This window comes from Anser brachyrhynchus (genome assembly GCF_964034855.1).
Source record: "Anser brachyrhynchus genome assembly, chromosome: 1".
Classification (NCBI taxonomy): domain Eukaryota; kingdom Metazoa; phylum Chordata; class Aves; order Anseriformes; family Anatidae; genus Anser; species Anser brachyrhynchus.
Window position 1 is genome coordinate 149,559,771 of NC_137694.1, and position 27,428 is coordinate 149,587,198.

The 27,428-nt window shown below is 41.8% G+C and overlaps 1 protein-coding gene across 1 annotated transcript; it reads right to left on the reverse strand.

The window, feature by feature from the left end:
• Window positions 1-3,100: 3,100 nt before the first annotated feature.
• Window positions 3,101-27,424, reverse strand: RAB20 (RAB20, member RAS oncogene family). The gene is made up of 2 exons (XM_080605279.1): window positions 27,086-27,424; window positions 3,101-4,196 (listed from the first exon to the last, which is right to left on the reverse strand). The coding sequence occupies exons 1-2, from the start codon at window positions 27,255-27,257 to the stop codon at window positions 3,676-3,678; spliced, it is 693 nt and encodes a 230-aa protein (XP_080461405.1). The 5' UTR covers window positions 27,258-27,424; the 3' UTR covers window positions 3,101-3,675.
• Between the last annotated feature and the right edge of the window lie 4 nt (window positions 27,425-27,428).

Below are 27,428 nucleotides of genomic sequence, written 5' to 3' on the forward strand. Positions count from 1 at the left end.
CACACTTACCGTGTGTTTGGTCTGAATGCAGTTGGTTTCATGGTGTTGTGCTTTCCACCGCGACACGGACAATGGCATAACCAAGCCGAAGCGCACAGGCGGCCGCCTGGCAAGGCCCATAAAACCACCCTCACTGGCCCGCCATCCGGCCCTACCCCGCAGGTCACAGCCTGGCCTGGCTGGCATGGGCAGGCCAATAGCTCTCATTCAGGTGGTGTTACAAAAAAATAGCAACTATTTCACTGTTCATACACTCCACATAATCTGGCCGAACATAACAAGGAAGAGCGGAAAAAATAAATATTTGTAAAATAAGCTTCCCTCCCTGTCAGGGCAAGCAGAGCTTCATACACCACTGCTAACACTCATGCAGAGGCCTCCCCATGCAGCCATGAAAGGCCTGAGTCCAGGCCTCATATCGAAATTATTAGTGGGGAAAGCAACGTTGGAAGGGCAGGGGAAATCCCCACACTGGGCAGGACACAGAAAAGCTGACATTAAATAGGGACACAGCCAAGACGTTTCCCAGAAGGCATGGCCATGTACTGCCTCAGCCCTCAGAGGATTTGAATTTTTGACACCAAGCAAGTAGTGTTTGAGCTCTCCAGCCTGTTCCTCAGGCAGCAGGGACAGGCCACCTCAGCAGAAATGGCCTCGCAGTTGATGCCTGCCCTCCCTGTTGCTTCGACCATCAGCCACCACAGGCAATGGCATTCACTGCAGCCTCTGTGCCAGTGGCATCCCCGGGCTCATTACGACTACGACCCCCTTCACACCGTGTAAGCACAGCGGCTCTCCCAAATCATTTCACTTTTCTGAAACAGTCACTTATTCCTACAACCACTTATGCGTGCACGTGTTAGCTTGTGAGGTTATTAAGACAATAAAAATTAGGACATGTGCACATCAGCATTGGTTCCTGCGCTGCTGCTTCAATACTCCTCTCTCTCATTAAGCCAAGCAAAATTTTTCTAGTAAAATTATGTAGGATGGGTGTATAAAATGCCTTTTGCAGCAATGGGATATCAGGATGCTCCTGCAGAAGCAGCAAGGAAATGAATGAATTTATGCAGGACACGTAGGAAGCACAAGAGCAGGCCATATTGTATTAAACATTCTATGTTGATAAAATAAGGAAGTACCACTAAACAGGAAAATAATTTGTGCAACTTCAGCATCAAGGGTTGAACCATGCTCTCTAATCACACTTGCAGACATGAAGACAACATAGGCACTGCTGCAGCAGAGCATCAACACTGTGCTGTTAAATGGAGCTCAACTGCAGCAGAGCTTAAGTTACTACTAAAAAAAATTCCTATATCAAACCCCAGAAAACCTTCAAATTTTGCCTGAAGGCACAATCTGACTTCAGGAAGTAGTGAAGAAATGGGACTAGCGTGTACATCGAATAATCCAGATTCCCTTTAACTTCTTATTAATAATCCCCATGCATTACTGAGTCTCCTGGGTTCTGCTGTGCAACCCCCTTGTCCACCACAGGTTGAGATTGACCACCCATCGTAGCCCAGGCATTTCTCAAGGAACAATAGCCAGCAACACCAAAAAGCCATTAACATCATGCCAGACAGTTGTAGCCTTTTGGGCAAAGGTACTGCATACAGCACTGCTTCCTGTTTCAAACCTTTCATTAAAAATTCCCAGGTTGTAGCTTTTGGAAAAATTGTTGGAATTCCTTAAGATCTCCTCTGAATAAAATGCTGGAGCAATTGAATTTTCAGTATCTATATCTTATGAAGTGTTAGATGTTAAATTTACAAACATTTTTTTTCCTGTTCTGGGTGTAAAGCATCTTGCAACAAGTGACTAAAGGCTCCAGCACAGCCTTTGCATGCTGGAAGTTCAATTGTCACCAAATGCAGCAAAGCCAGTGGCAGACTTCTCACAGACATGCTGGTAGATTGCTTTTGATCACAAACAAGATCAAGCAAGCCTTTTTGTCTCTTCCCAATCCAGAAAAAAGTCTTGGTATTGGTCTTGAATTTTTGTTAAAAACTAATAAGTTTTTAATTGAATACAGCTGATGTTTTAAACACCAGAGCCTGCACAATTAAGTCTCTGACAGATTGGCAGGTGTTAAACTGGAAACCTTTAACAAGACCAAGAGATAACCCTTAAACGTGACTGAGACTTTTCTCACATGCCATTCTTCCCCACTATGTACTCTGCATAAACTTGAAAGCAGCAGATAAAGCTTATTTGACCTTCAACTTGCTGCAAAGAAGCTACACTGCTCAAGAGAACATACTTGGGAAAAATATTTAAGATATACTTAAGAAATAAAATTATTACTATTTAGAAATGGTCTTCCTATGTACTATACAACCATGATTTGGGTGGGACAGAAAAAGGCAATGACAAAGCATATAAACAACTAACCTCTTAGTTTTAGGAAATGAAGCCAGAAGCATCCATAGGAAGATGAAGGAGACCCTACACAAGAACTTGCAGAACTGGAAACACATAACCTGTGTTTTTTTCCCCCCAGCAGTAGTAACATTTTGTTTTGTTTTTACTAACCATCTTCTCTCTGGTTACCATGTCTCGGTGTGCGATGCTGCACCACTGCATGAGTTCTTTGTAGCTGGGAGGGTTGGGAAGCTCTAGAAGCAGTATGAAGTAATAAGCCCTCCTCTACTGCAGTCAGACGAGACACCATGCACCTCTTTAGTGTTCCTTTGTGCACCTTTCTACTGTACAACAGGCAGTTTCTCTTCCCTTCCTCCTGTTATAAATCAGAAAACACCAGTTCTCACTTCCCTCCAGGTAGAATAACACAGCTGATAAAAATCAAAAATGCGGCTTTGCCTGGGCATAGCCAAGGAGGAGTTGGAAGGGATAAAGAACCCAGATTTTCAACACTGTGGTATCAGTCACCATAAAGAGGTATCATGCTTGTTTCTTTCCTTCCTTCTCAAAAAAAAACACTTTGCTTATCCACATAAAAAAACAACACGAGACAAATGAAGGAAAAGACTTCCTCCTGCAACTTCCATTTAAAGCAGCAAGATCTGTGATGCTGCCTGTTAATACATGAATGCCAGCATTAGAATTCACATTAATAAAGTCTCCATACGAAGAGTACATATCCACAGTGATTTTAATAGTACAGCTTCTGAATCTTACAGTGTCATAACTGACATAAGAAGACTGTAATCACTTTATTAGCTACAAATATAAATTATATCTGGATTTTCTTTTTCTCTTTAAGAATAAAAAAAAGTACCGTGTGTTCAATCTTCCGAAGTTAGAATCACAAGGGTAAAGATGATAATCATTTGAAAGCTGCATAGAGTATACAAATAGATCATTTATATGCAACATGAAATGGTGAGTCATTAAAAATAAGACTCCTTCAAAACTGCTCAAATGATTGTCCTTACCAAACATACTAACACAATTTGTCTTCTGAGCCCTTGGAAACTGGAAAGTCCTCCTCCATAATTTCACTCATATTCTCATACACAAGAGTTTCCCAGAAACATTTAATATTCAGGAGACTTGGCAGTGGGCGGGGCTTTTTTTTCCTTCTCCCACATAAACCATTACAGTCTATTTATTCTTTCACTTTTCTTTTCTGGTGAACTGTAAGAACTTCTTAGTCTTCAGTCTGCTAGAGTGAACAGTCCCTCCCATTTCTTACGTCACGTAAATGTTTCAGGCACAACAACCAGATTTTGTCCTTTTTGCTGGCTTGTAGTCAGTAATGTCTACAGTTTGGGGTGGCCCCTCAGCTTTCTGCCTTACAATTATTGGCACTACCATCTCAAACACAGTTTCGAACAAGTAGTCCACCTTATATCCTGTTTTTGCACTGGTCTCAAAGCACATTTTCTCAGCGGCTGGAACATCCTTCTCATCTAGCATTTTGTATTTCAATATCTTCTTATAGAGCGCAATCGCATCCTCTGCACGGACTTGTTTTCGCACCTTTGCGCCACAGCTGGCAACAGACTTTTCAGGTCTATTTTCATCCGGTGGCAAAGCACAGTCATCAGTGAGGTCAACTTTATTTCCAACAATAGCAAAAATGCAGTCAGCACTTGCACTGTCCGTCAGCGCCAAGAATCTGTCTTCCAGCTCCATCAGGCTTTGGAGGCTGTTCACATCGTATGTGAGGATCACGGCAGCTGCTCCTCTGCAGTACATAGACCCAAGGCCATGAAACTGCTCCCGTCCTGGCAAAGGTTTAAACACAAGAGAAGTTAGTGTAGCGGAAGCTAGGTCATTAACCAAGTGAAAGAGTCTAAGAAATTTTTAGCCAATTTCACAAGATGGGATGGAGCGCTGAAGGTAAAATGTGCTACTTTTAGCATTTTCAGTTTTTTTCCTCCTTCTTCTCCTTAAGAGTGCAACCGTGCCACGGAACAGCTCAGCTCACTGCACACTCTGATTCACAGCAGATAATCTGTAAAGATGAGTGACCGTGCAAGTGTGACAAAGCATTCAGAGTTGCAGAAAGAAAAAAAAAATTACATATTGGCTTATGTCACATGATTGACTACCCTGATTGCATCCACAGATGTCTCGTTCCACATGTTCAACCATTTATAAACACAAAGTAAGTTCTATTGTGTCAAGTTCTGCTAGAATTTATTACTCAGTACAAACCGAGTACATACATACTTTCCAAAGTACACCCAGTACAGAAATCTGGATCAAAGACCATTTCTTCCTAGGTTTTGAAGGTTTTCACAAGCAAGTTAGTTCTATGCTACATGTCCACTGTTCTCAGGTACATTAGCTTTACAGGAAGAGACTCCTTGTCATTTAATACTTCTGTATATGGTCTATATTATTATGCATCTGTCACGTCATAAGTACTTATGCTTTTTAGGGCATTAAACAGATACAAATGAACCCTAACTTCACTTTAACTGTAATTTACCTTTCAATTTAGTTGTCCTGACTCACTCAATAACCACAAGTTAATAGCAAAACATTTCTTCCTCCTCATCATTCAGCAAATACCTCACATCACTTCCAGCTAAGCCTCAATGGTCTCCTTCTGACTTGTTTCTTGGTAGACAAAACTGATTCTACCTTAAACTCCGGGAAGGAAACACTGCTCTTCAGTGGCTGCAAAGGGACTAAGGGAAATGAGACTAAAGACAGACAGAGTTTTCTTTTCTGACAGGGAAATGCAACTTGCCCAAACATCTACAACACAGGGAATTTTGCTCTAGCACCTTCACTTTTCTTCCCCAAACTTGATTGAGAAAAAGATTAAATGCAGGAGACTTCGAATAGCCATCGGAGCCAGCCTTTGGTCACTACAGAACAGAACTGTGAATGAACAAAGGAAATAAAAAAGAGCCAAGAATGCGACTCCAACTACACTCTTTTGAACATTTAACATAATTTATCAACTCTTTTCATACAGTCTCTTCGCACAGGGCCTTCATTTATAGAAAATCTGGAAATGATCTGGTTACATTTGTGTGTTGTTTTTTTCAGGAAGCTACTGACCACCAAGAGTTACAGTATCACGAAATCATTGCAAATGACTGTAGAACGGGAAAGGCAGAAATCCATGCCAAAAGATACAGGTCAGTGTGTATTAGGAAAACTATCTGCCACATGAACATGCACATGATGAAGGTAACTTAGAGCCTACCTCCCATCAGGAACTAAATTTAAAATAGACCTTTGAGTTACTGTAGGCAGTCCTTCGAGAAACCTCAGGACACTACTCCATGGTGGTCAGAAGAGAGACAAGGTATCAGTATATCAGTATCAAAGGTATCAATGCATCAGTAAAACAATACTGGAAAAAAGAACTAAAATATGAAACCCATATGAATCCTTCAACACTCACTAAAATTCTGGTAACTGCCAAAGAAATTAATCTAAAAACATGCAGAGTAAAATATAAAGAGGTATAAAGGAAGATGGTGTGGATGCCCAGAAATGTGAAAAATTTTGTATGAGTAAAAATACTCATAATAAATAATAATCAAATAGTCAAAACAAAAATAATGGTGAATGACTGAAAAAGGGTATAAATGGATGTCTATAAATTCTCTGGTTAGTCTCTGGGTCACTACCTCTTAATAGAGAAAATGAGGATACCCCATCAAAAAAGCATGCAAGTAGTTTAAATGCTTACCTACAGTGAATAATTGGAAATTGCTGTTATATCACATTTTAGAGGTCAAAAATTCAATGAACTGCTTTTGAGAAAGCATTACGCAACGTCTATGGAGAACTGCATCTGTGCAGTTTTGTGTAACTTTTGATTTGTTTTCCTCCAGCAAGATGCTCTTTAACCAGTGATGTGGAAAGCAGAAATAAGGGGGGAACAAAAAAAGAAGAGAGATGCCTTTGCTTGGTTACGCTAGGTAAGGGCAAGGGGGACTGGGGTGTAGGGGAAGGAGGAGGTCAGTACTTTCACACTTTTTCCTCAAATCTCACGTTCATATTTGTTCTTTCAGTTGCACTGCAAGTGAGTTGTTAGAAATCTCCATTTTTTTAGTAGAAGTTTGTGCCATGACCTACTTTGTTTTCATCAGAATCCCGATTATACTGCGGTCTGGAAGCCACGATGGAACATATATTCTCCTCGTTCTCCCACTTGAGATGCTGAAGCCATAAAATCCAGCCCCCAAAACCATTTGGTACAGCAACCAAGTGCTAGAACAATACGCTTGCTTGTTTTATGGAATTTGTATGCTAATCTAATCTTGCACAGCATAATATAAACCATGACACAATTACATTCTAACTACAAACTGACTATTTCTACAACTAACATATTGTTGAAAAGAGTAAAAAGCAGAAGGAAGAATTTTCCTTGCATAAGGGATTAATTATATTGGGGGAATTATGGACAGTCTTTTGCTCACCCACACATCTTAATCTACATAAACACGCAGAAAAATGCATAATTTACTTTTCTGCACAGTCTCCTTGTGCAGACCACTGGTAGCACTCAGGGGCTGGAATATGCAGAACCCCCCCAGCCCCCCCAAAACCGTGCAATGAATTTAAATTAGAATCTCAACTATCCTCAAGGTCTCAGTCAACATAATAAAGGTCAAATAATACCAGACATTACTGTGAAAAAACTTACTACAGAGATAGCCATCCTTTTCCTAGGACCAGTTACTTCTTTGTCTGGAAGGACCTGGTCCCACTCCAACAACATGCCTTTTTACACAGTCAGCTAAATTAAACTGCAAACCCCGAATCCAAGGATTAAACAATTTCACCCTTGCAAAAAAGAAAGGCAACAGGGAAGAGTGACAGAACTGTATCAAATAATTTGCAATCAAAGGAATTGCAAGAACAACAACATCAACCACAAAAGAATAATATTAGGGAAATTTTTAAAGCCAAGCAACCATAACTAATTTCAGTTTTTCTTTTTATCTTTATGTTTTGCCTTATTTATAGCAGTTCAAAATCCCTATGGCCATATCATCTGCAGCACCATTATTATTTCAGAGGCTCTTCCAGCAAGCACATGAAATCTTGTTGGAGTCTTCACCCACTCAGGAGCAGCACAGCCAAGAAGCATTTTCAGAATTCTGTGGTGGTTCCCATAAGCAAAGAATTTGGAGCCAAATGGACCTCAGTACCCTAAAGCTTGTAAGAAATCCACAGGGAAAAGAAGAGAAAAGCAGATCTTGCAAGAGGCCAGTCTGATAAATGAGCAAGGCTAGATTTACTCAGCTCTGGTGAGGCCGCCCCTCGAGCGCTGTGTTCAGTTTTGGGCCCCTCGCTACAAGAAGGACATCGAGGCCCTGGAGCGTGTCCAGAGCAGGGCTGCAAAGCTGGTGAAGGGCCTGGAGCACAAGTCCTGTGAGGAGCGGCTGAGGGAGCTGGGGTTGTTTGGTCTGGAGAAGAGGAGGACCAGGGGAGACCTTATTGCTCTCTACAGCTACCTGAAAGGAAGCTGTGGGGAGCTGGGGGTCGGCCTCTTCTCACAGGTAACCAGTGATAGGACTAGAGGGAATGGCCTCAAGTTGCACCAGGGGAGGTTCAGGGTGGAAATGAGGAGACATTTCTTCCCAGAAAGAGCAGTCAGGCACTGGGACGGGTTGCGCAGGGAAGTGGCGGGGTCGTCATCCCTGGGGGTGTTCAAGGAAAGGTTGGACGTGGTGCTCAGGGACATGGTTTAGTGGGCAATATTGGTGGTAGGGGGATGGTTGGACCAGGTGATCTTGGAGGTCTTTTCCAACTTTAATGATTCTGTGATTCCAAAGCCTGCTAAGACAAGAACTGAAGGCCTGGCTCTGACCTAGCCAGCCTCTTACAGCACCCTGACCTGCAGCTGGGTGGCTGCAGCCCACCTGAAGGCTTGTTCCAGACAGGACCACAGCCTGACCGAGCTTCCCCTTCCCTTCCCAGCCATGGGATCAGCTGCCCCCAGCTGCTTCCTGGAGCTCTGTCCCTAGCCACCAACCCTGGAGGATGAGACCCCAAGTAGCTTATGAAGTTGCTGTTGATGTTTAGGAGAGCAAAAATTTCCTCCAGCCAGATTTAAATCTGTTCCTTACCAAACACCTCTGCAAAGGATTTCACCGCAGCTTCTAAACATGACTTCCCACACACACTTCCAAGAAATCTTCCACTGGAAGAACGAGTTTTAAATCTCTTAATGCTGAGCACACAGAAGAATGCAAAACAGACTGTTACCTTAAGTCCTGAAGGAACATAACACCTTGAACACTGAAGAGCTAAAAAGGTCTTCCCGAAAATACTGAAAAAAGTGATGTTATTCTGATACCTAAGTCTGAAAACAGTCCCAAATTCTGAGTTTTTAAAGTAAACACGTAGTGTGGAAAACTACACAAAGGTGAGTGGTAGAAGTACATTAGTACTGTATTTAAAATAAACGCAAGTGCAAAATTGTCCAGAAAGTTTTTGAGACAGCCCATAAAACCAGATCTCTTCCCAGGCTTTTCGCTGTAATTTAAGCAGGAGGAATGAGCACAGACACGAGGCACCACCTAGATTTTCCCTTCTGAATTCTAGTTCTCTTTTAAAAGAGAGTCTGAATCCAAGCACATGCAAAGTTAGACAGGAATTGTGCCCTAAGAAGATAGCCAAAACAGGAAAGAAAACAACAAAGTATGACACCCATGAGACAGCACAGACAACAGTACTAGAAAGAAACGCGGATTCAGCTGCAGCGAGACAGAGGTTCACAGGGTGACCCTGATGCTCTTGATTTGCTTCAGTAGGACCATCCATGTCATCACAAGACCATACACAGAAGCTCCTTCTTAATAAACAGCATTTCCTTCTGTTTGCAGACAGACCAGTAACGTTATGACCCTTTAATTGACATTAGGGGAAATAATTTGGCTGGAAACTGAGATTTCTGTTTGCACACGTATACGAAAACACAGGCTGACTATCAAAAAGCAAGCAATAAAGGTCCTTGAAGGCTTCAGGAAAATTCCCCTGCCCACACGTGACTTGGGCTGTAAAGTTTTGACTTCTTCACTTCCTGTTCAATATTGATATTTATTCATTCTAGGCAGCTTTAACGCATTTCCCTTGAAGCCAGGAATTCTATTAAGAAGAACTGGACTATGCCTGTGGTTACCTGGGGATAAAAATAAAGCTCTCCATCACAAAGGATTAGCATGGAGGACATAAGTAGGAATTAGTGGAAACAAATGAGCCTGAGAACAGTGAAGAGCTCAATTTTTTACATACCCAGAAGCTGCTTGAATACATGATTTCCCGATCCACTTGAAATGCCAACATTTGGTTTTGCTCCAAGACAAAATTCCCCATAGCATAAAAGTTTGTGGGAGGGGAAAAAAAATAAAAAACACCAAACCATTTAATGTTGAGTAACTAGAAAATTCACTTTCGCTCCGTCTTTACCTGGTATTATACATTTACAATGCTATATAAGAGAATATACTTGGGTGCATGGAAGTTTCAGAGTGCATCTGACCTCTAGCTCTACTAAAAATCAAGACAACATTTATTTTGTTTATGGTCATTACTCAGAAAGTAATCAACATTCAAGGTGTGAACTGTGCCCTACTTCATGAGAACCTACTTAAGTTATTAAGATGTAGTGTACGGATGCCTTGGCCAAAGCAGAACATAATATAAACATAGGAAAGTCCTGATCTTATACCCAAAGGGCTTCACTTTCATCTTGTAAAGTAGAAAGAGCTAGACGTGGAAAAAGAAAATAACAGCTGCATTGGTTGAATGAACAAAGAAAAATTCTTCAGTACATCTCTCTTAAGAAAAATTGCCAGAACCAAACAGGAAAGCAACCTCAATGTAGTAGTATAGGGCTGGGACAAGCCTACTGCATTTCCAGATGTAACTTACTCTCAGTTGCTAAGTCAAGTATCCGTCTCATATTAAAAGAAGATTTTAAGTGGCAAAAGAGTCAGTCTTCTCACCTAAATCTCTATATTTTTGCCCTAAGAACAAACATGCCAAATTCTGAAGGAGTCTGAAATTCCAAACGCCCTGCAAATGTCCCCACTCTACAAACACGAAGCATCTGAGGCTTGTAAAGCTCTCTGCAACACAGCCCTTCAGTGTGAGCAAGAAAGGCACACAAGCAAGAGCCATCACTCACTCCTCGCTTAGGCAAGACAAGAAATCACCATCAACCTGAGCACTGTCCTTCAGGCAGCTTTAATTATCTTACTACAAATATCACACCCCCGTTAACAAATGTTTCACTCGGACACAAAAAGTCAAGACTAGAAGGACTACAACTTATCCACTGCGTCATCTTTAGCTATGAATTACTTAAAACCCCTCAAGCCTGATAGCATTTAGGAATTTATACTGCCTTATAAATAAAGGAAATACACTGAATGGGCTCCAGTACTGCCCTGAAGGCTGGCGTCCAGGCAGGAAGTATACGCAGGATGTTTGTTTCAAGCAGTACAAGTATCTTCACATGAAAAGAGAGAACAATACTCAAATGGAGGCAAGTCCCAAATTCAAAAGAACAAAATATGTTTGAACTATTCATCACAGACAGAAAAGCCTCACTAACTATAAACAGTGAAGCAGAAGACGTTTTCAAATACATTTAATTTAGTGACATCTAAATAAAAAGCAGCCCTCGAGAACTCAGTGCACTACTTTACAGAAGGAAAAGGTTATTTTCCTGATCTGGATGTGGCATTACATTATCCCACTATAAGCCAGCCTCCATTGAATTCACATACAGAGTTCTTACACAATCTACTGGCAGATTACAGAATAGAATTCTTTGAAATATTAAAATATTCCATTTATTGATCTAGTTTTGCCTGAACAGCCTGATAATTTACTCAAGAGAATCCAACCAGTTATAGAGTTGGAGGTAGAGAATAGTTTTCATAAAACAGGAATACCTTGACACTGTAATCACAGATTTATGAGCTATGATACCACATGATGGCTTTTATCTTGAGAGATTAAGCTGCACCCATCTATGTAAATAAAAATATCAAAGAGATACTTTTGAGAAGCCCGCTGAACTACCATCAGTGACCCAAAAAACATATCCAAACATACACATAAACTCTGTTTTTAGGAAGCCTATTTTTTTAAGAATCAAAAAGAGGAAAAATTCAGTGATGAACAATTGAAGGACTACTTAATTCTTAAATGCAATTAAAGAAGCATACCTCTTTTATCTTTGGAGGGTAACTTTGCAAATTTATGCCAAAATATTTAACAGATATTAATATAGTCTCCATGGAATAAGAGGGGAAAACACGGTAGTATTTGGAAAAAAAAATTGATTTCCATCCACTAATTCCCATTCCCACTAATCCAATATTGATTAGAGTTACCAAACGTTACTCTACTAGCAAATTTACTGGGGATTCCATCTCCTATGTAATATACAAAGAAAAAATAAAATAAAAATTGTCCTTTATTTCCATTCCTTTAAGTAACAAAACCAACATCCTCACAGACACCTAAAGTAGCTATTTGGTCCACACCAGGAACTACCAGTTTGCATTAAGAAAAGCAAGCCACGTACTTCCCCCACTTTAGGTAAGGGCGCTAAAAACACAAATCACATTTTTTCTACTCTCTACTATGGAAACAGATATAGAAAGCAGGCCAAATATTAGAACAACTTTTTAAACAGCATTATAAAAATATAGAAAAAAAAACACCCTGCAACCTTTAGGAAGTTCCGCTCTTTTTGCTTGTTCCAGTACAAACCCAGCATATGAATTCATTTTTTTTCCAGTTGTAATCACCACCAGTATGGCTGGGAAAGGCACCTATTCAGAGTCTTTACATACAAGAAGAATCACTGGAAGACAGCGATACTGGAAAGCATCTGAAAAACGGGGCTTTTACTTTCTGAAAATGGAAATTTCATTACACTATATACCCAGGAATATTAATACGTTTAATGAAAAATGATTTTATCCTGACTTCTTTTGCCTACTTCTTTCTCCTCCCCTTTAAATATAACTAAACGAAAAATAACAGATACACCATAAATAAATTTTGCAGGGCATGTTTCAGAAGGGATTGTAAATATGAAATAGGGAAAAGATTTTGTCCTAAAATTCTAGCCACATCACCTACCTTCTAAAATAGGAGCTTTTCCTTAAGAGGATGGATAATTTTGCTAATGCGTCTTACATTTCTTTAGAGATTCAAGTTTATTCCTGGTTTACAGCCTTTCCAAAAGGAAAGTCACCTTAACAGCAAGCTGAAATGAACAGCTGCAATTGTCCTTATTTTCCTTCCGCTGTTATGATTTTCATCAGGAAAAAACACTCATCATTGTATTTTGGCTTTGTTTCCTTTTTTCTTTTTTTGCTCTATGCTCCCAGAGTGATTACAGCACAGCCCTGACCGACCAGGGGAATAAACACCTTCATGCCTCCATCCCTTCCGAGATGAGCATCCACTATCAAGCTTGAACTATGCCCATTGGTCAAGCAGTTTCAACTGATTGCCTAATAGCTATTAAAACATCAATCCCATTTGCATTTCAAAAGTGATATTTCGGCACAATTCACATAAAAGATTTTTTCCAAAGAAGTACACTTAAATGGGCCTTTTATTGGTAGGACAAATAGCACACTGAGAATTTACGCAAGAATCATGCCAGCATAGCGTACTATGAGTCACATGCCAACCACCCTAAGACTTGGTTAATGATCTACAAGATGATCTGAGTTTTATCTGAAGATGATGGCTTGTTGCGATATGCTTTTCTCCAACAACAAAAAGTAATGGGAACTTCTGCTACAGGCTTAGTTTTATTTTGTACCCTCTGAGAAGGTTATCTTTCTAAACACACACTAGTAAAAACTCCAAAATAAACGTCTTGTTACAACATTTTTCCAAGGTGCTAAAGAAATGACTCAAAAGACATAGGCTTAACTCCCAACACACACCTAAAGAGTCCACAACTGAAAATGAGTAAAAGTTTGCTTTGGGGTTGGTTTGGTATTTTTTGGTGGGTTTATTTATTTATTTTTTTGGTTGGTTGGTTGGTTAGCTTCTCATTCTAAAGGCAGCTAAACTAAAACCAGGTAACTAGCAACTTAAATTGGTCGATCCACCATTACCTCCTTCAGAATATACCAAGCCACAGAAGTATCCAAAAAAATTGTTACTGCAGATGAAATCCTCTCTCTCACTCCTCAATAAAGTAAACATCGCTCGGTCATCTTTTGAAATCCCCTATTATTCAGTCAGAATAATAAGTTTCAGCCAGAAACTTTTTTAATCCAGCACTGAAAACTTTCATTCCATAACCAGCAATGAAGACTTCCATTTACCAGTTCCCAAAGACAGACCCATTTACAGGTTGGAGGAGATCAAGACAATGAAGGAGAGAGGAGAGGAAAAAAAAAAAGAAAAAAAATAAAAAGAGATTCACAGAGTAAAGCCAGAGATCAGCGACTGTAATCCTAATTTGAGTCTCATCTCCTGCATAACAACTATGACAATCACTCAGCCCTCATCTTGTGACTGAAGAATCTGTATTTCATAAAACAACCAAAGAAAGAGGAGTTAATATTCCACAGATTAATATGCTGTATTTCAGCTTTCAGACTGAATTTTGATAAGACAAAGTGCCCTTCACAAAGTGCCCTCTTCCAAAAAAAAAATAAAATAAAGCACATGAATAAATAAATAAAACAACAAAAACAAAAAAACTACTCTTCACTAAAACTTACTCCTGTATGACTTAACCATTGCCTCTAAGCCATGCTACCATGCTTGTAGCTCTCTTCTCCAACCTTTCTGCCTTACTATATAACCAATACTGTAGCACAGAGTCACTGCCACTCCCTGGTTACTTAAATTCTTCACTACTTTCATGTCTACACTTCATATATTCTTCAGAACAGCTCTTGGGCTGTGGGACACCACAAAATATCAAGAGCTCGGTTTGTCATCTGCTACCAGCTCAAGGGACCTTGCAACAAAACACGTATTGTTGCGCAAACAAAATCCAGCTTGGCCATTAGTCTACATTCATTTGTAACCTCACGTATTTGTTTAGTCTGCGTGTTTTTAACTGCAATAGTCTTTTTGTAGATAGACTTGTCAACTGACTGTCTTTGGACTAAATGCATGTTCATGGTATCTGACCAGGAATGCCTTCACCAGACAAAGGAGCTGCATAACTCCTATATAAGGGACAATAAATACTATCAGAGAAGATCCCCATTATCTACAAGACTTAGCCCATGAACTATTTTCAACTTCTCTGGGACAAAAGATGACCTGGAATCTATTCTGTTGTGTAAGTACAAGTGGGTTTTTTTCTTGCTGACAAGAGTAAATCAAAACTTACCCTGCTATTACTAAAACTAAGCCCAAACTTCTGAACTCACAAGAATTTTAATTTCAAAATCAAAGTCCCATTGACAGGCCAGTTTTATTCTACCAGTATGCTTTCTATCCAAAGTTTCAAATTTAAACCATGTATTATTGTAACACAAAACGTTTTGGAAGAATGCTCCTAACCACAGTATCTAGCATGCTTTTTGCCAACAAAAACTTTGGGTATCCCAGTAAGCGAACATATATATAAATAGGTACCCCAGTAAATAAATATATATTGCAGCTAAAGATCCCATTGACACCTCTACCACCCCAAGTAACTTCTTCATTTAGCTAAATGAGACTTGCTTTTTTCTTTTTCAAACCACCTATTTTATTTAGCTCTCTTGATCCACGCTTATTTTTTAGAAGAAAATAACCCCAGAAGCTTCAAGCAGTTCACATATTTTCATCTGTCTTGAAGTACAGTGCCTTGTAAATGAAATGTAAAAATGACCTTAGCCCTGCCAATCCAGCAAGCGTATCTCAAGAGTATCTGCAATACAAACCTGACAAAATGACACCGGTATTTATCTGTTTCCCTACATAACTATGATGTTTTAGAAGAAGACATTTTATCTGCTGAAGTCTGGCAAAATAAATGAGGTGATGCCACACTTGTGTGACATTATCATTCTAAGAGGAAACACCGTGTCAGAACTCCAGTATCAACACCACCCCTACTGAATATGTGGCAGAGCACTAGAGAATTATAATCACCAAGCTTCTGTACAGGTGTGAGCAGGAGTGCAAGGTTGAATTGAGAAATTTGAATTTGAGAAAGTAAAATGTAAGAATCGATGTAAAATTCTTCTGAAGTTTTATGTTTAAAAGGCAATTTAAAACTGCTACTTAAAAGAAGAACTGGTCATTCGGCAAATGACAAGCTTAAGGAGAGATATGATTAGAAGCAAACTATGAGGAGGAAAAAAATAACCTTTGGATTTACTTTGGAAGAGTTCTGCAGGAAGCAATAACACCAACTCCTTAACTGCAGCAGCAGGGCTTAAAGCCAGCTATTGCTCAGTGAAGGTAACAAAGAGACCACTTACAGAAGTGAAGTGGGCTTTGAAACCACCATGGCCACGTCAGACTCTCAGCTCTGGGTTGTGCAAGAAGCCTTTTCGCCATAACACCCTCTGGAACCACAGTTCATCACCTCACAGAAGTCACTCCCACAGAAAAGCAATTAATTTTCCACAGGACAAAGTCTAAAAGCAGCTTGTTTTCCTTTCCAGTACCTGAAATCTGATAGTTTTTCCTTAAATTTGCAATTTCTTTCCACAGAGGAACGGGCGCCGCAGACGATCCCGCCTCTGCGTGCAATTGCTAAGCAGAGCTTGTTACCAGGTCCTTACCTCCAGAAAGGAGAACTTCAAAGCCTGCAATCCCGCCCAAAGTCTGCTCTTCAAAGAGAGAAGCTGGTCCTTAGCTCACACAGGAATGCAGGGCCAGGTTTCTTTTAGTACAGTTCAGCCAGCATTGCAGGGCCCTGGAGGTCACTCAAGGCGAGTTGGATATTTTATATTGCTCAATACGGAACCGGCCAGTTAACTTGGCTTCCAGTTCACCCAAGCAAACATTGATACAGGTGTGGTATTAAAAAATAAAAATTAAAAAAAAAAAAATCAGAGATGGGTGGGGTTGAGATTGCTCTCCTAAAAGTACATCAGTAAACCCTCTGAAACCCTGACACTATTAGTCATTCCTGCTCTCCGCAAAGACAGTTAGCAATCAGCATCTGCCTGTTCCCTCACAAATGAGAAATGCTTCCTGTTTTTCTTCATTTTTATTACTGTTTTAAGTTTACTTAGTTTTTTTCAGCTTCCTCATTAGATGCTTTGCTTTCACCCTAGTCATCTTTATACGGCCTTTTTTCTTTTAATAATCAAAATTTCCAATGAAGTTTTTCTGAAGACGAGTGACTATGTACACACCAAGGCACTACAATATTTTACGTCACACCATTCTTTGAGTGAGGAAATACCAAAAACTTAATAAACACATCTTAATTAAGGACAGCAACACTTTAACTATGTACTATTTTTCCTCTCTAATGAAAACAGTTCCCCTGTGGATTAAGTTTAGGTATCCAACCACAAAGACACTGAAAAAAGTTCAGGCTTCAGACATTTTCAGGGATCTCCGGTGTGCTCCCAACACAGCACCAGGATACCAAAAGCAGCAGTTTTTTAGCCTTCAGTAATCAGCCTGGAGGACATTTAGGGCAACCCGGTTACACTTTCCTACCCTTCCCCACAGCCAGAGATCATCCTGTTCTCCCACAACAACAACATGGCTTTGTTCAGTACAGACACTGGCACTCTAGGGCATACAGAAAGGGCCAAATGTGCCCTGAATATATTGGCCATGGTTCCTTTTGGAGATAAAATTAATTGCTAAGTCATACCTAGGCTGCACTTCAAGTATTACTTCCATAAGTCTTTTATCTTACCAGTAGCTTTCCAAATTGACTGGGACTAGGTGACAGGAAGAAGAGGGCTAAAGTATTTCCAAGTGACCTAACTTTTAAAAGCTAGTGTAAAACAGCAGCTGAATGCTGGCAGTCACCACTGGGGGAAAAAAAAAAAAAAAAAGTCTACAAAATGAGACATTCAGATTCTGAAAAAAATATAGAAACCAGGTTTCACAAAGACATTTGAGAGCTGGCAGTTCTTGTGGTCAGAAGTGACCTTTTGTGTCACATGTTTTAAAACTGAGAAATGCTTCCTGCACACATAATGAATAACAGAGTTGTCTGAACTACATTAGGAAGTTACCTTCTCAGACCAACAGCAAGCACCCAAAGATGGTCTGCCCCAGCAGGTACTTGATAAGTGCTTCGTATTTAAGGTTGATCTATCTTATGGCGATATGAAGCCATGCTGTAGTAGATAACTATAAGTAACTCCTGGTTTCTAACACTTCAATTGACTAGCCTTCACTAGCAATTTGAAAAACAGTAAAACCTTGCTAAATGGGCAGAAGCAGAATGAAAGATACGGATCTTGCAAAGTGAATAACGATCTACTATTTCATTTGTTGAAGACCAACTTGCATCAGCAACAAGGGACATAAACCTAGGCCCACTCAACAGACTATTTTTAAATGATTTGTTTCAATATCAGTTCAGGCAGATTTTCAACTAGGAACACAGGCAATTCATTCGGGCCTAACGTATCCACAAGAAAATCACAACTGCTTCTGCTCATTACCAGCTGCCACCAGCTTTGACTCAGCTAAAGTCTCCCTCACTGGATGCCCTTGGATAGCCGCTGTCTGTCAGAAGCAGGAGGAAGTTCTGGTGACCCGGCAGGCTGTCCTCAGCAAGTACCACGAACAGGAGACTATGCCAGACATACAGCTGCCTCTGGGATTTAACAGGAGAGGTTTATTGAATTTGGGTAATCGTATCACGGAACACGGCGCTTGGGTTTTCAGAAGATCTGCTGACTAAGATGAAGACGTGGCTTTCAGTTTCCAGCACTTCTTCTCCCTTCCAGTTCCACTTCTTGCTTCTCTGCCTGCACTCTTAAGAGCATATTTAATATTCACTGTGTAGAGGCATTAATTCAAGGATTAAAGAAACAAAAACCGCAAAACAGGCATGGTAAAAAAACCTGATCTTGTCTTATTAATGCTCCCCAGCCTGGCACAAAGGGAGTACCACTAAGACCTGTAAACAGCTCAGTTCTGAACTCGTACAGAGCATACGCCACGCGGAGCAATCTGCTTGCACTGTGCGGTGTCCATCCATTGAACCTTCATGCCATGAGGGGAAGCCACTTACTGAAAGGGAACTGACTGCAGATTTGCATGTGCTACATCTTTTTTTTTTTTTCCCCTCTACTGTTAAGAAATAGATGAGGCAGCTGCTCTAGGTCACAAAGCGCTCTGCCGCAAGAAAGAGGAGAAGGCAGCGACTAGTCCACCGCCACTGGGCTTCCAAGGTTTAACAGAAAACAAGAGCTGAGGAGAAAAACGTGGGAAGTGCATACAATGCTAAAAGGGGATAGGAGATAAGGGAAACAATAGGAACATGATACATACAGCTATCTGTTGTGGGAGGGAAAGCTCACATCCTAAGGAGAGTCCAAGACAGCGTCTGTTCCTCCTCATAAAAATAAGCAGCAGGCACACAGGCAGGGACCAGGGAGGGGCGAGTAGTTTGAGGTGTTTTCGGTTTCATGAAACTAAAGACTTATTTTTAAATAAGCAGTCTATAACAGCTTTTCAGGAAAAAATAAATAAATAAAAATCAGTCTCATTATACCAGCTATTTTCCAAAATGTGTCCCACTTGCAGTGACCCAAGAGATGTGATGATCCCTTTTACAAAGCTTGGAGGATGATGACTAAATTACATAGGACTCTTTGTTTGTTTTGTGTTGTTTTTTTAAACCATAAATCACTACCGATAGTGTAATTTCCCAATTTTCTGAATAAACCAAAATCTCTGCTGTTTCTGACAGCAAATGGCAGCAGGAGAATAGAAACAAATAAATAATAAACAAAAAAAAATCCAAATAACCCAGAGCCTTATTTCTTTCCAAATACGAGAGCTAATAAGAGAGTAGCACCAGGTTTGTACATCCAGATGACAGAGCTCACTATGAAGAACAGAAAGTGAACTTTGAGAAGTTTCATGGCATAAAGCACTGAACCGCACTCATCCGCAGCCCCGGCAGTGTCGTAACCTGCGCAGCCAGACGGGGAAGTCGGCCAGCCCAAACCCCTCGGGACACGGGAGCAAGAGCTCGACTGAAGGTCACTTCAGCCAGGGCACACCACCACACGTGTATGTTTCTATACCACTGCAGTTTAGTGCACTGGGAACATGAGTGTAAGCAGGTATCTCAAAGCTGGCTGTCTCCATTTAAAGAAGTTATCACGCAGCCAATGTTCAAAATTTAGACATTCCTTTTCTTTTAAAGGCTATTCCAATGTACTCACCTTCTACTTTACATTCTTCATAAAGCGTATTACACTCATTTACCTTGCCCCACCTCACAAACTGTTTCTTTGAGATGTCTGGTTTATATATTCTTACAGGAGCAACATTTACTTGAAAGCCCAACTAAGCCACCCTTCACTTTATGGAATATGATATAATTAAGAGAAGAATAAAAACTCAAATACTTAAGTCATGTTGAATATTCAACCATACACATTTAAGGTTAAGTAGTCATCAGCTACAAATGGTAGAACAAATACACCCTGCTATTTCAGCAGTACTGAAAACCATTATTTTTAAGCATAGTACACAAGAGCAGTTGGATGGCTGGAAAACACCTTTTCTCTTTATTCAGTAAGAATGTCCTACGTACAAGAACAGTGGTTAGGAATATTAAATATATAATGAATTAAAGGAGAAATGCCATTGGATCAACTGGGGAGAGGACATGCTGTGGGAACAGGGAGAGGTATCTACATCAGACACTTAATGGTTACTGAACACTATTATTCCGATCTTCAATTCATTAACCTGGAGACCACAAAAAAAGGATATTCTTTGTAACTGAGGATGTGACGAGTTATTTTCATGACAGAAAAAGGCAAAAAAAAAATGAAAGAACTGAAGAGGGGGGGCTCAATAATAACAAACAGAAATAACCTGAAAGCAGGGAAGCTTTAATTCACAGCGAGGCAATTTCTGACTTTAACCTGTTTGAATATTGGAAGTTCTGAATGTCTCCTCCTGGAGTCTTGTACATGAAGTGTCCACCATGTTACAAACTAGACTAAGATGTATTTTTGCTCTAATGAGCCAATGTTCAAATTCAGACAAGAAAAAATAAAAAGCCAAAACTCATTTCCTCTGACCACCTCTGCTCTCAGCAGTAGCACTCACGTAAGCTAAGTTTTAATCACTTCATTTCCTAGGCCTGCACATCTTCGGGCACTGCATATGAAGCTATAGTTAATATAACAGAAGCAGAGCAGGAAAAGTAATATATCGCAACTTTGACACCTTTTGATCAAATCCCAGAATGTCCTACCCAACGTTCACCCAGAAGAAAGCTAATCAGCCAGACTCGGGAGAGAAAATGATTCTTTTTATTTCCATAATTTCTAACATCCCCAAACGTACCCGCCGCAGTCTCAGTGTCTTTCTTTGCGGAGACCCAAACAAAGGTTACTTGTTTAGATATTTTGCAATGCTACAACGTGACTCGGACAAGGAATTACCAAGTTCACCTTCAGTTCACCCAGAGAAACACTGCCACAGAAAAAAAAAAAAAAAACACTCGGAAGCTCACATGGCAATTGGCTTCAATGCATGATTGTGCCAAATAATCGTTGTGCACCAAACAACTAGGCTATGATACATGATCGCAGTGTGAAGTACTGATACTCAAATTAGCCTAAGCATCAGGAGCACACCACTGTTTACCCAGCTAGACAGAGGATGATGCAAGGAAAAAAGAGTGTCACGTCCCGGTCCATCCCTATGTCCTCCCCTCCAGCCCCAAATAGTTGAAAGAGTGTTCATAGACAGCTCAGGTATGCATCTGACAGATATTACGCTCAAAATGAAGAGCACAACAAGGCATTAATGACTTGCTTTCTTGCACAGAATACCTATTTAAGCCTTTACACACACCCTACTAGCAGAATAATTTACTGAAGCAAATAATTCAGTCCACGGCCATCCTTCTGAAATTTTCTACAGTTTTTCCCACCTTGCTTCTGATCCACCAGGAAGATAAATATCCATACATTTGCACTTTTCGTCAGCAACTCTGAAGCAAATTTGCCACTTCATTTCCACTGTCTGACTAGCCATTTCTCTCTTTTATGCCTCCCTCTCACATACGTTTTGTCAGTATTGTCATTAAGCAGGCAGTCATCACTTAAACTAACTTGTCAGCTGCCAAGTCAATTTTGACAGAGATATCTGGAAAATACACCTCTTCCTTCAGTAAGCAGGGAAGACAGGATGCAATGCCAAAGGCACAAGCTCCTCATTACAAAGATTATCAGCGCCGCTTCAACCTAGGATCTGGGGCTTTAAAACATGGCTTGAAAATAGACGTATTCAGTCAATTCGAGGACTTGTACAAACTCATTCGTAACAGCCACAGCCAAGAAGCAGAATTTTACAGCATGACAAGAACACGCATCATGCACCAAAGACTAGACAAATACATTCTTGTTTTCCCTTCCACTAGATGGGCTTGAAAACAGTTATATTAATCCCCCTCCACTCTTTTACAGTACGACTCTAAAACTCAGGCCCCACTCCATGTTGAAAGTAGAAAGCAAAGACAACAACTTTTGTCACATAAGTCGAGGTGCTCCTGAGGACTCCAAAGCCACAAACCTTAGCTACGGCTTGATGAACGTTAGCAATGTAGTGGCGTGACACATTGTCAGCTTTAGCCAGGCACAAATCCCAGGTTACCGATACAATTTGGAGAGAGTTGTATTGAACCATCAGGCAGTTTCCCACTTGGGCTGGACCAGTGGAGTCACTTTGCACGCTATTATTAAATAGCGCACACAAAGCATGGATCTAACTTGGGAGTATGAACGGAGAAATTACCAGAGAGGTCCATACGTGACACTCATCTTGGCCTGTACCAAATACAGCAAACAAGTGGCCTACCCTCCCCAACAGGTTGCCTCCTCAAGAGTCAGTACTAAAAAAATACTCACTAGAAACAAAATCCTCCCTCAATAAAGTGAGTTAGCCATAGCTGTATAAAGAAAATGTGTTGATTTTGTCCCCCATGTGTTGTTCACGTTTTTGTTTCCTTCCCCACAGTTCCTTGTGACAAGCCATTTCCAATTTTTTTTACTGCCTTTGTGTAAAAAAGCACTTTCTGTCAGCAGCAGTGAATTTGTCACCTTTGACTTTACTTTTGCATCACTATATTCTCAAGTTGTGGGACACAAAAAACAGAAGTTCCTTTGGGACTTTCTCTGTACAATTCATTGTTTCCTCATACTTTTAATCACCTCCCAAGTTATTCTGCTCTTCTCAGAAAAGATTCGTTTCAGAAAAATCCCTTAGTGCAACGTTTCACAACAACAAAACTATGCTTCTGCGGGCGTTTGAAAGCTAAACCTTTATTCCTGCTTCTGAACCTGCTTCATAGAGCTTAGATACAGAGCTCGGTGACAGTGCACTCTCTTCACTGGTTTCCCCAAATACACAAGAGATTTTTCTCAGCAGCTAACCACCCCGTCTCTTTGAATCTCCATTCTGACAGCTTCCTTTTCAAGATGTGGGGACTATAACCACGCACAGGGAAGCCACGCTCTATGCATGAAGGCGCTGGTCCTCAGCTATCATATGCAGAGGCCAACATCATATTCTGCAGGATAATTTTCCCAGAGGCAAAAAGCAAAAATTCAGACAGCTCAGGGTCCAGTTACCACCAAGAGCATGACTCACAGGCAACAAACTTAAGATATGTTATCCTCCGTGATTTTTGTCTCCTACCTTGTTAAGTTTCAGCCTCCTGAGCGCAGCCAGGCACACAGACTCACTGAATGAGCCTTGCTGCCCAAGACTCTTGTTGAGGTGACATCCTCTAAACCCCTCCGACAACCTCCTCAGACATACCTCAAACACTGATCAAGATCCCACCTCAGCTGCTACTCTGCCACTCTTTCACCAGGCTTAGAAAGGCTTTCCCACCTGCCTCAGGGTCCTCTTGGGCTTTGAATGACCCAAGTAACCATCTCATCTGCAGTTTCTCTTCTCCCACTGTAGACCTCCGCTTCCAAAAGCGGAGTCAAGAGGCTCAAAGACGAAGTGAGTGAAGGACCTAACACCATTGTAGACTGCTACCGTTAAGCTCTACTTCTTTGAGAGCTGAATACTCACAGAAGATAGTCAAATCAGTTCTCCCATTCAGATAGCTAGCTAAAGAGGAGAGGAAGGAAAAGAAAGGAAGCTCACTTTCCCAGTTAACCTTTATGTTCATTATCATGCTGCATGACTCTCCGCATGGTAAATTCAAAAGCCGGCTTCTTTCTTAAAGGGCAGTCACAGCATCATCAAGTGAATTTTATTAAATACTTGTGATTAACTTACTGGCCTGCTGCTTTGATACCAAGCCAGCAACACAATGGATCCTGATCACTAATAGTTAAGAAACCTTGCTTCTGGGGGCATCACCAGACAAACGTCTGATTCAAAAGACCGAAAACTAACATACAAACAAGTTTTTCCCTGTTGAAATATTAAGGCATCAGAAAACACGCCTGAAATCCCAAAACACTTCCACAGAATTGTTAAGCGAGAACACCACGCGCCTTGAAAGGTAGAGCAGAACCGAGACCCAGAGCTTCAAGATGGATTTGTGCTGCCAGAGAGAAGAGAAAACCTACTAGCATGGTGTTGCACACCGCCAACACCCAGTAGGGAGCTTTGGTTTACTCCAAAGCTGCTGTCAGTGCTGCCTAGAAGACAGACACACGCACACTTTGACACCCTTGAGCCTCCAACCTCCGATTCTTTTCAAGGAGAACGTTCCTCTGGCTGATGCTACTGCTTACGTTCCTTGGGTCTGAAAAGTACTGCTCCAGACACGCTGCTAGGAAGGTCTCAAGGCATACGCTCAGATGTTTAGAGACTAAGGCCCTCTAGCAGACTAGTCCTCCAAAAAAACACTAGAAGTTGACAGTTTTCCTCTTCTTTTGTATACTTTAAGCACATAGGGTTTTGTTTGTTTAATTCCTTTGAATTAACTGACTCAAACAGAAAACACGTAAATATAGTTTGTATCTAGAGAATCTGAGTTAATAAACAATTCTCTGCTCCGCCACACTGGGTCAGACATGAAGGCCATCTAGCCAAGCCTCTGACAATGGAGAAAACAGTCAAAAGTAGGTGGCTAAGAAAAGAAAGAGGATAAAAAACAAGGCAAGCAGACAGTGCTTCTCCCAAGTATTCTTCCTTGTGTAGCTTATTTGCCTCCTTGAGTTGAACGCAATTTCCAAACAACTTCTTTCATAATCATCAGATTGGAAAACTGGAAACGTCAAGTTCTTCGCTGTGAGCATTTACATTAAAAAAAAAAATCAAGTCTGACAACTTCTTTACACCCATTTTACGAGACTTGTGGATAAGAATATCAAAGACTTAGATTAGACTAAGCGGCTGATCTTTCCAGGATAAGGATGGGTGGGAATGCACAGCCAAGAGAGGAGTCCTACCTAGAATAGCTGATTTGCTCTTCAGACTTCCCTTAGTAGAAGATGTGAGGTGTGCACTTCTGTGATTTACTGAGTGATAACACAACAACATACACTCCAAGCACACCGGCACACAGATTCGCTTATATCTGAAAAACGGGTAAGATATTTCTAGAGCAAGAAGTAATGAAAGATCAACAGAGAGATGAGTAAAAATGGTATGTTTTAAATAATTCAGAGGGTCAGCAATTGAACTGAGGTAGTACTAATATCCACACATATGTAACTTTTGGTCCATCGCCACTACTGATGCTCTATCAATCACTGAAGTCTAATCTTGTAAAAACAAAGCAAAAACGTTTCAGTATATTATTAACGTCAACCTTATTACAGGCAGCTGCCTAACCCCTTTCAGAATAACAAACATCCAGACTGGACTGAACATAAAATACAGAGGACTTCTGTGGAGATAGCAGCGCCCAGAAAAATGTCGATAAGCCAAAACAAAAATAAACATACATTCACATACTAAATATAACATGAACTACAAAAATTTAAACAGAACTCACATTCCAGTTCGCCTTGTACGACTGCGTGTTTTGCTGGAGTACTGAGCTTGTGCAGCATTTACAGCCGAGCCACCCCTCGTTTTCTAGCCCTAACCTTCCAAACTGCTCCCTTGCACTGGTGTGAAGGGCTGCTGGGGCACTGTGCTGCTAAGACATGCCTTGCGTTGGCCCTCAGTATTCAGCTGGGTAAAATGGGTGCAAATGACAAACTACACTTCTGTCCTGTCGTTGTGCTAAAGCATTTTTAATCTCTGGGATGATCTTTTCTTTTGGATTCTCCTATAGATCTGTGCATACACAGTTATACTGAACAATTTATCTGTATTTGATTACGCTGTAACTGCCTCGTAAGAATTCAGTAGTAAGCAATGCCAGGTTAATAAACAGACACAGAGCTGAATTTTAAGCTCCTCCTTGCTATAAAAATTCAAAGCTTACTTGGCACTCATCTGGTAGAGGTATGACAGTGACACCACAGAGAAATAATAGCCACATACCAAGGACTGCAGACATGTCGTGGCCAACAAAAGCACAAGGACCATAAAAACAAAAGGAAAACAACGACAAAACCCACACAGGCTTTTTAATCTTACCACCATCAACAGAGTTGTAGCACCCACAAGGTCCACTACTTCTCCACCAGAAACGAAGCACGTACGCGCCCTGGGAGCTGCAGTTTCTCAGGAGACTAACGAGAACATCGACCACAGCCCACGGGTCCCAGCGCTGCCTAGCCCAGACCTGGCAGCTCGCACCGCTCTGCAGGAGCACCAAGTCAACAGGGAGACCCTACAGGAGCCGTGCCTGCCTCTGAAAGGCTAATTCCCAACAGGGGGGAAGAACGGGGAAGACACGGCTCCCGGCACGGCACATTTCACCAGCGTGGCCTCGGCAGCCGGGCTGCAGACGCCCTGCCAAGGCTCAGGAAACCGCAGGAGCTCCGGCCGTGGCGCTGCGTGGGCAGCAGCACCCGAAGCGGTCCTGCTGCGGGGCGCAGAGGGAACCCCAACTGCGAGGAAGGAGACAAGCTCTGAGCCCCAAGGAAAGTGTCCATCGCCTGGGTGCTTTGCCTGGCTCACTGAGAAGAGTCTCTGGAGGTTTTCCAGCTTCCCAGCTCAGCTCGGACCCGAATCCTCAGCTAACAACGAACAGAAAGCTGCAGCAAGAACAAGCAGCTGGAAAGGGGGCTCTCGAACCTGAAGATAAAGCCTGGGAGGGATTATTTCATGGTATATAGTTAAAAATAAAACCAAAAGCAGAGTAGCATAAGAGAAGTCATCTTGGTGAAGCCAGCCTTTGGTGATATTTCTGCTGAAGCACAGCCCACCGCTAGCCACCCACAGGGGTCCGGTTTCTAGAAACAAGCCCGCAATAAAACACATCCCTTCTGAAGCACAAGTCGGTTTTTTCGGAAGCTACCAAGAAGTTCTGCTGCCCAACTCGCCGGCGGTGCCTCTCCCCCGGCGGAGGAAAAGCCACGTCCCCGCAGCCCGGGACGCCCGGCCCCGCAGCAGGCTCGCCCCCCCCCCCCGGCCCGGAGCCCCCCCCGACCTGCCGTGTCCCAGATGGAGATGTTGTAGGGCCCCCACTGCTTCAGGTAGAAGGCGCCGCCGACGGTGCTGACGGTGTCCTGGAAGCGCCGCTCCATGTAGCGGTGCAGCAGCGAGGTCTTGCCCACGTTCATGTCCCCCAGCAGCACCACCTTCCCGTCCGGCTTCTTCATCGCACACAGACGCGGCCACGGCGCCGCCGGGGCGCCGCGGGACAGCGGCCGCCCGCCGCGGGCAGCACCGACACGGGGCTCCGCCGGCCCCAGGCCCCTGCTCTTCCTCCTCCTCCTCCTCCTCCTCCTCCTCCTGCCCCGGCCCGGCCCGGCCCGGCCCCGCTCCGCCCC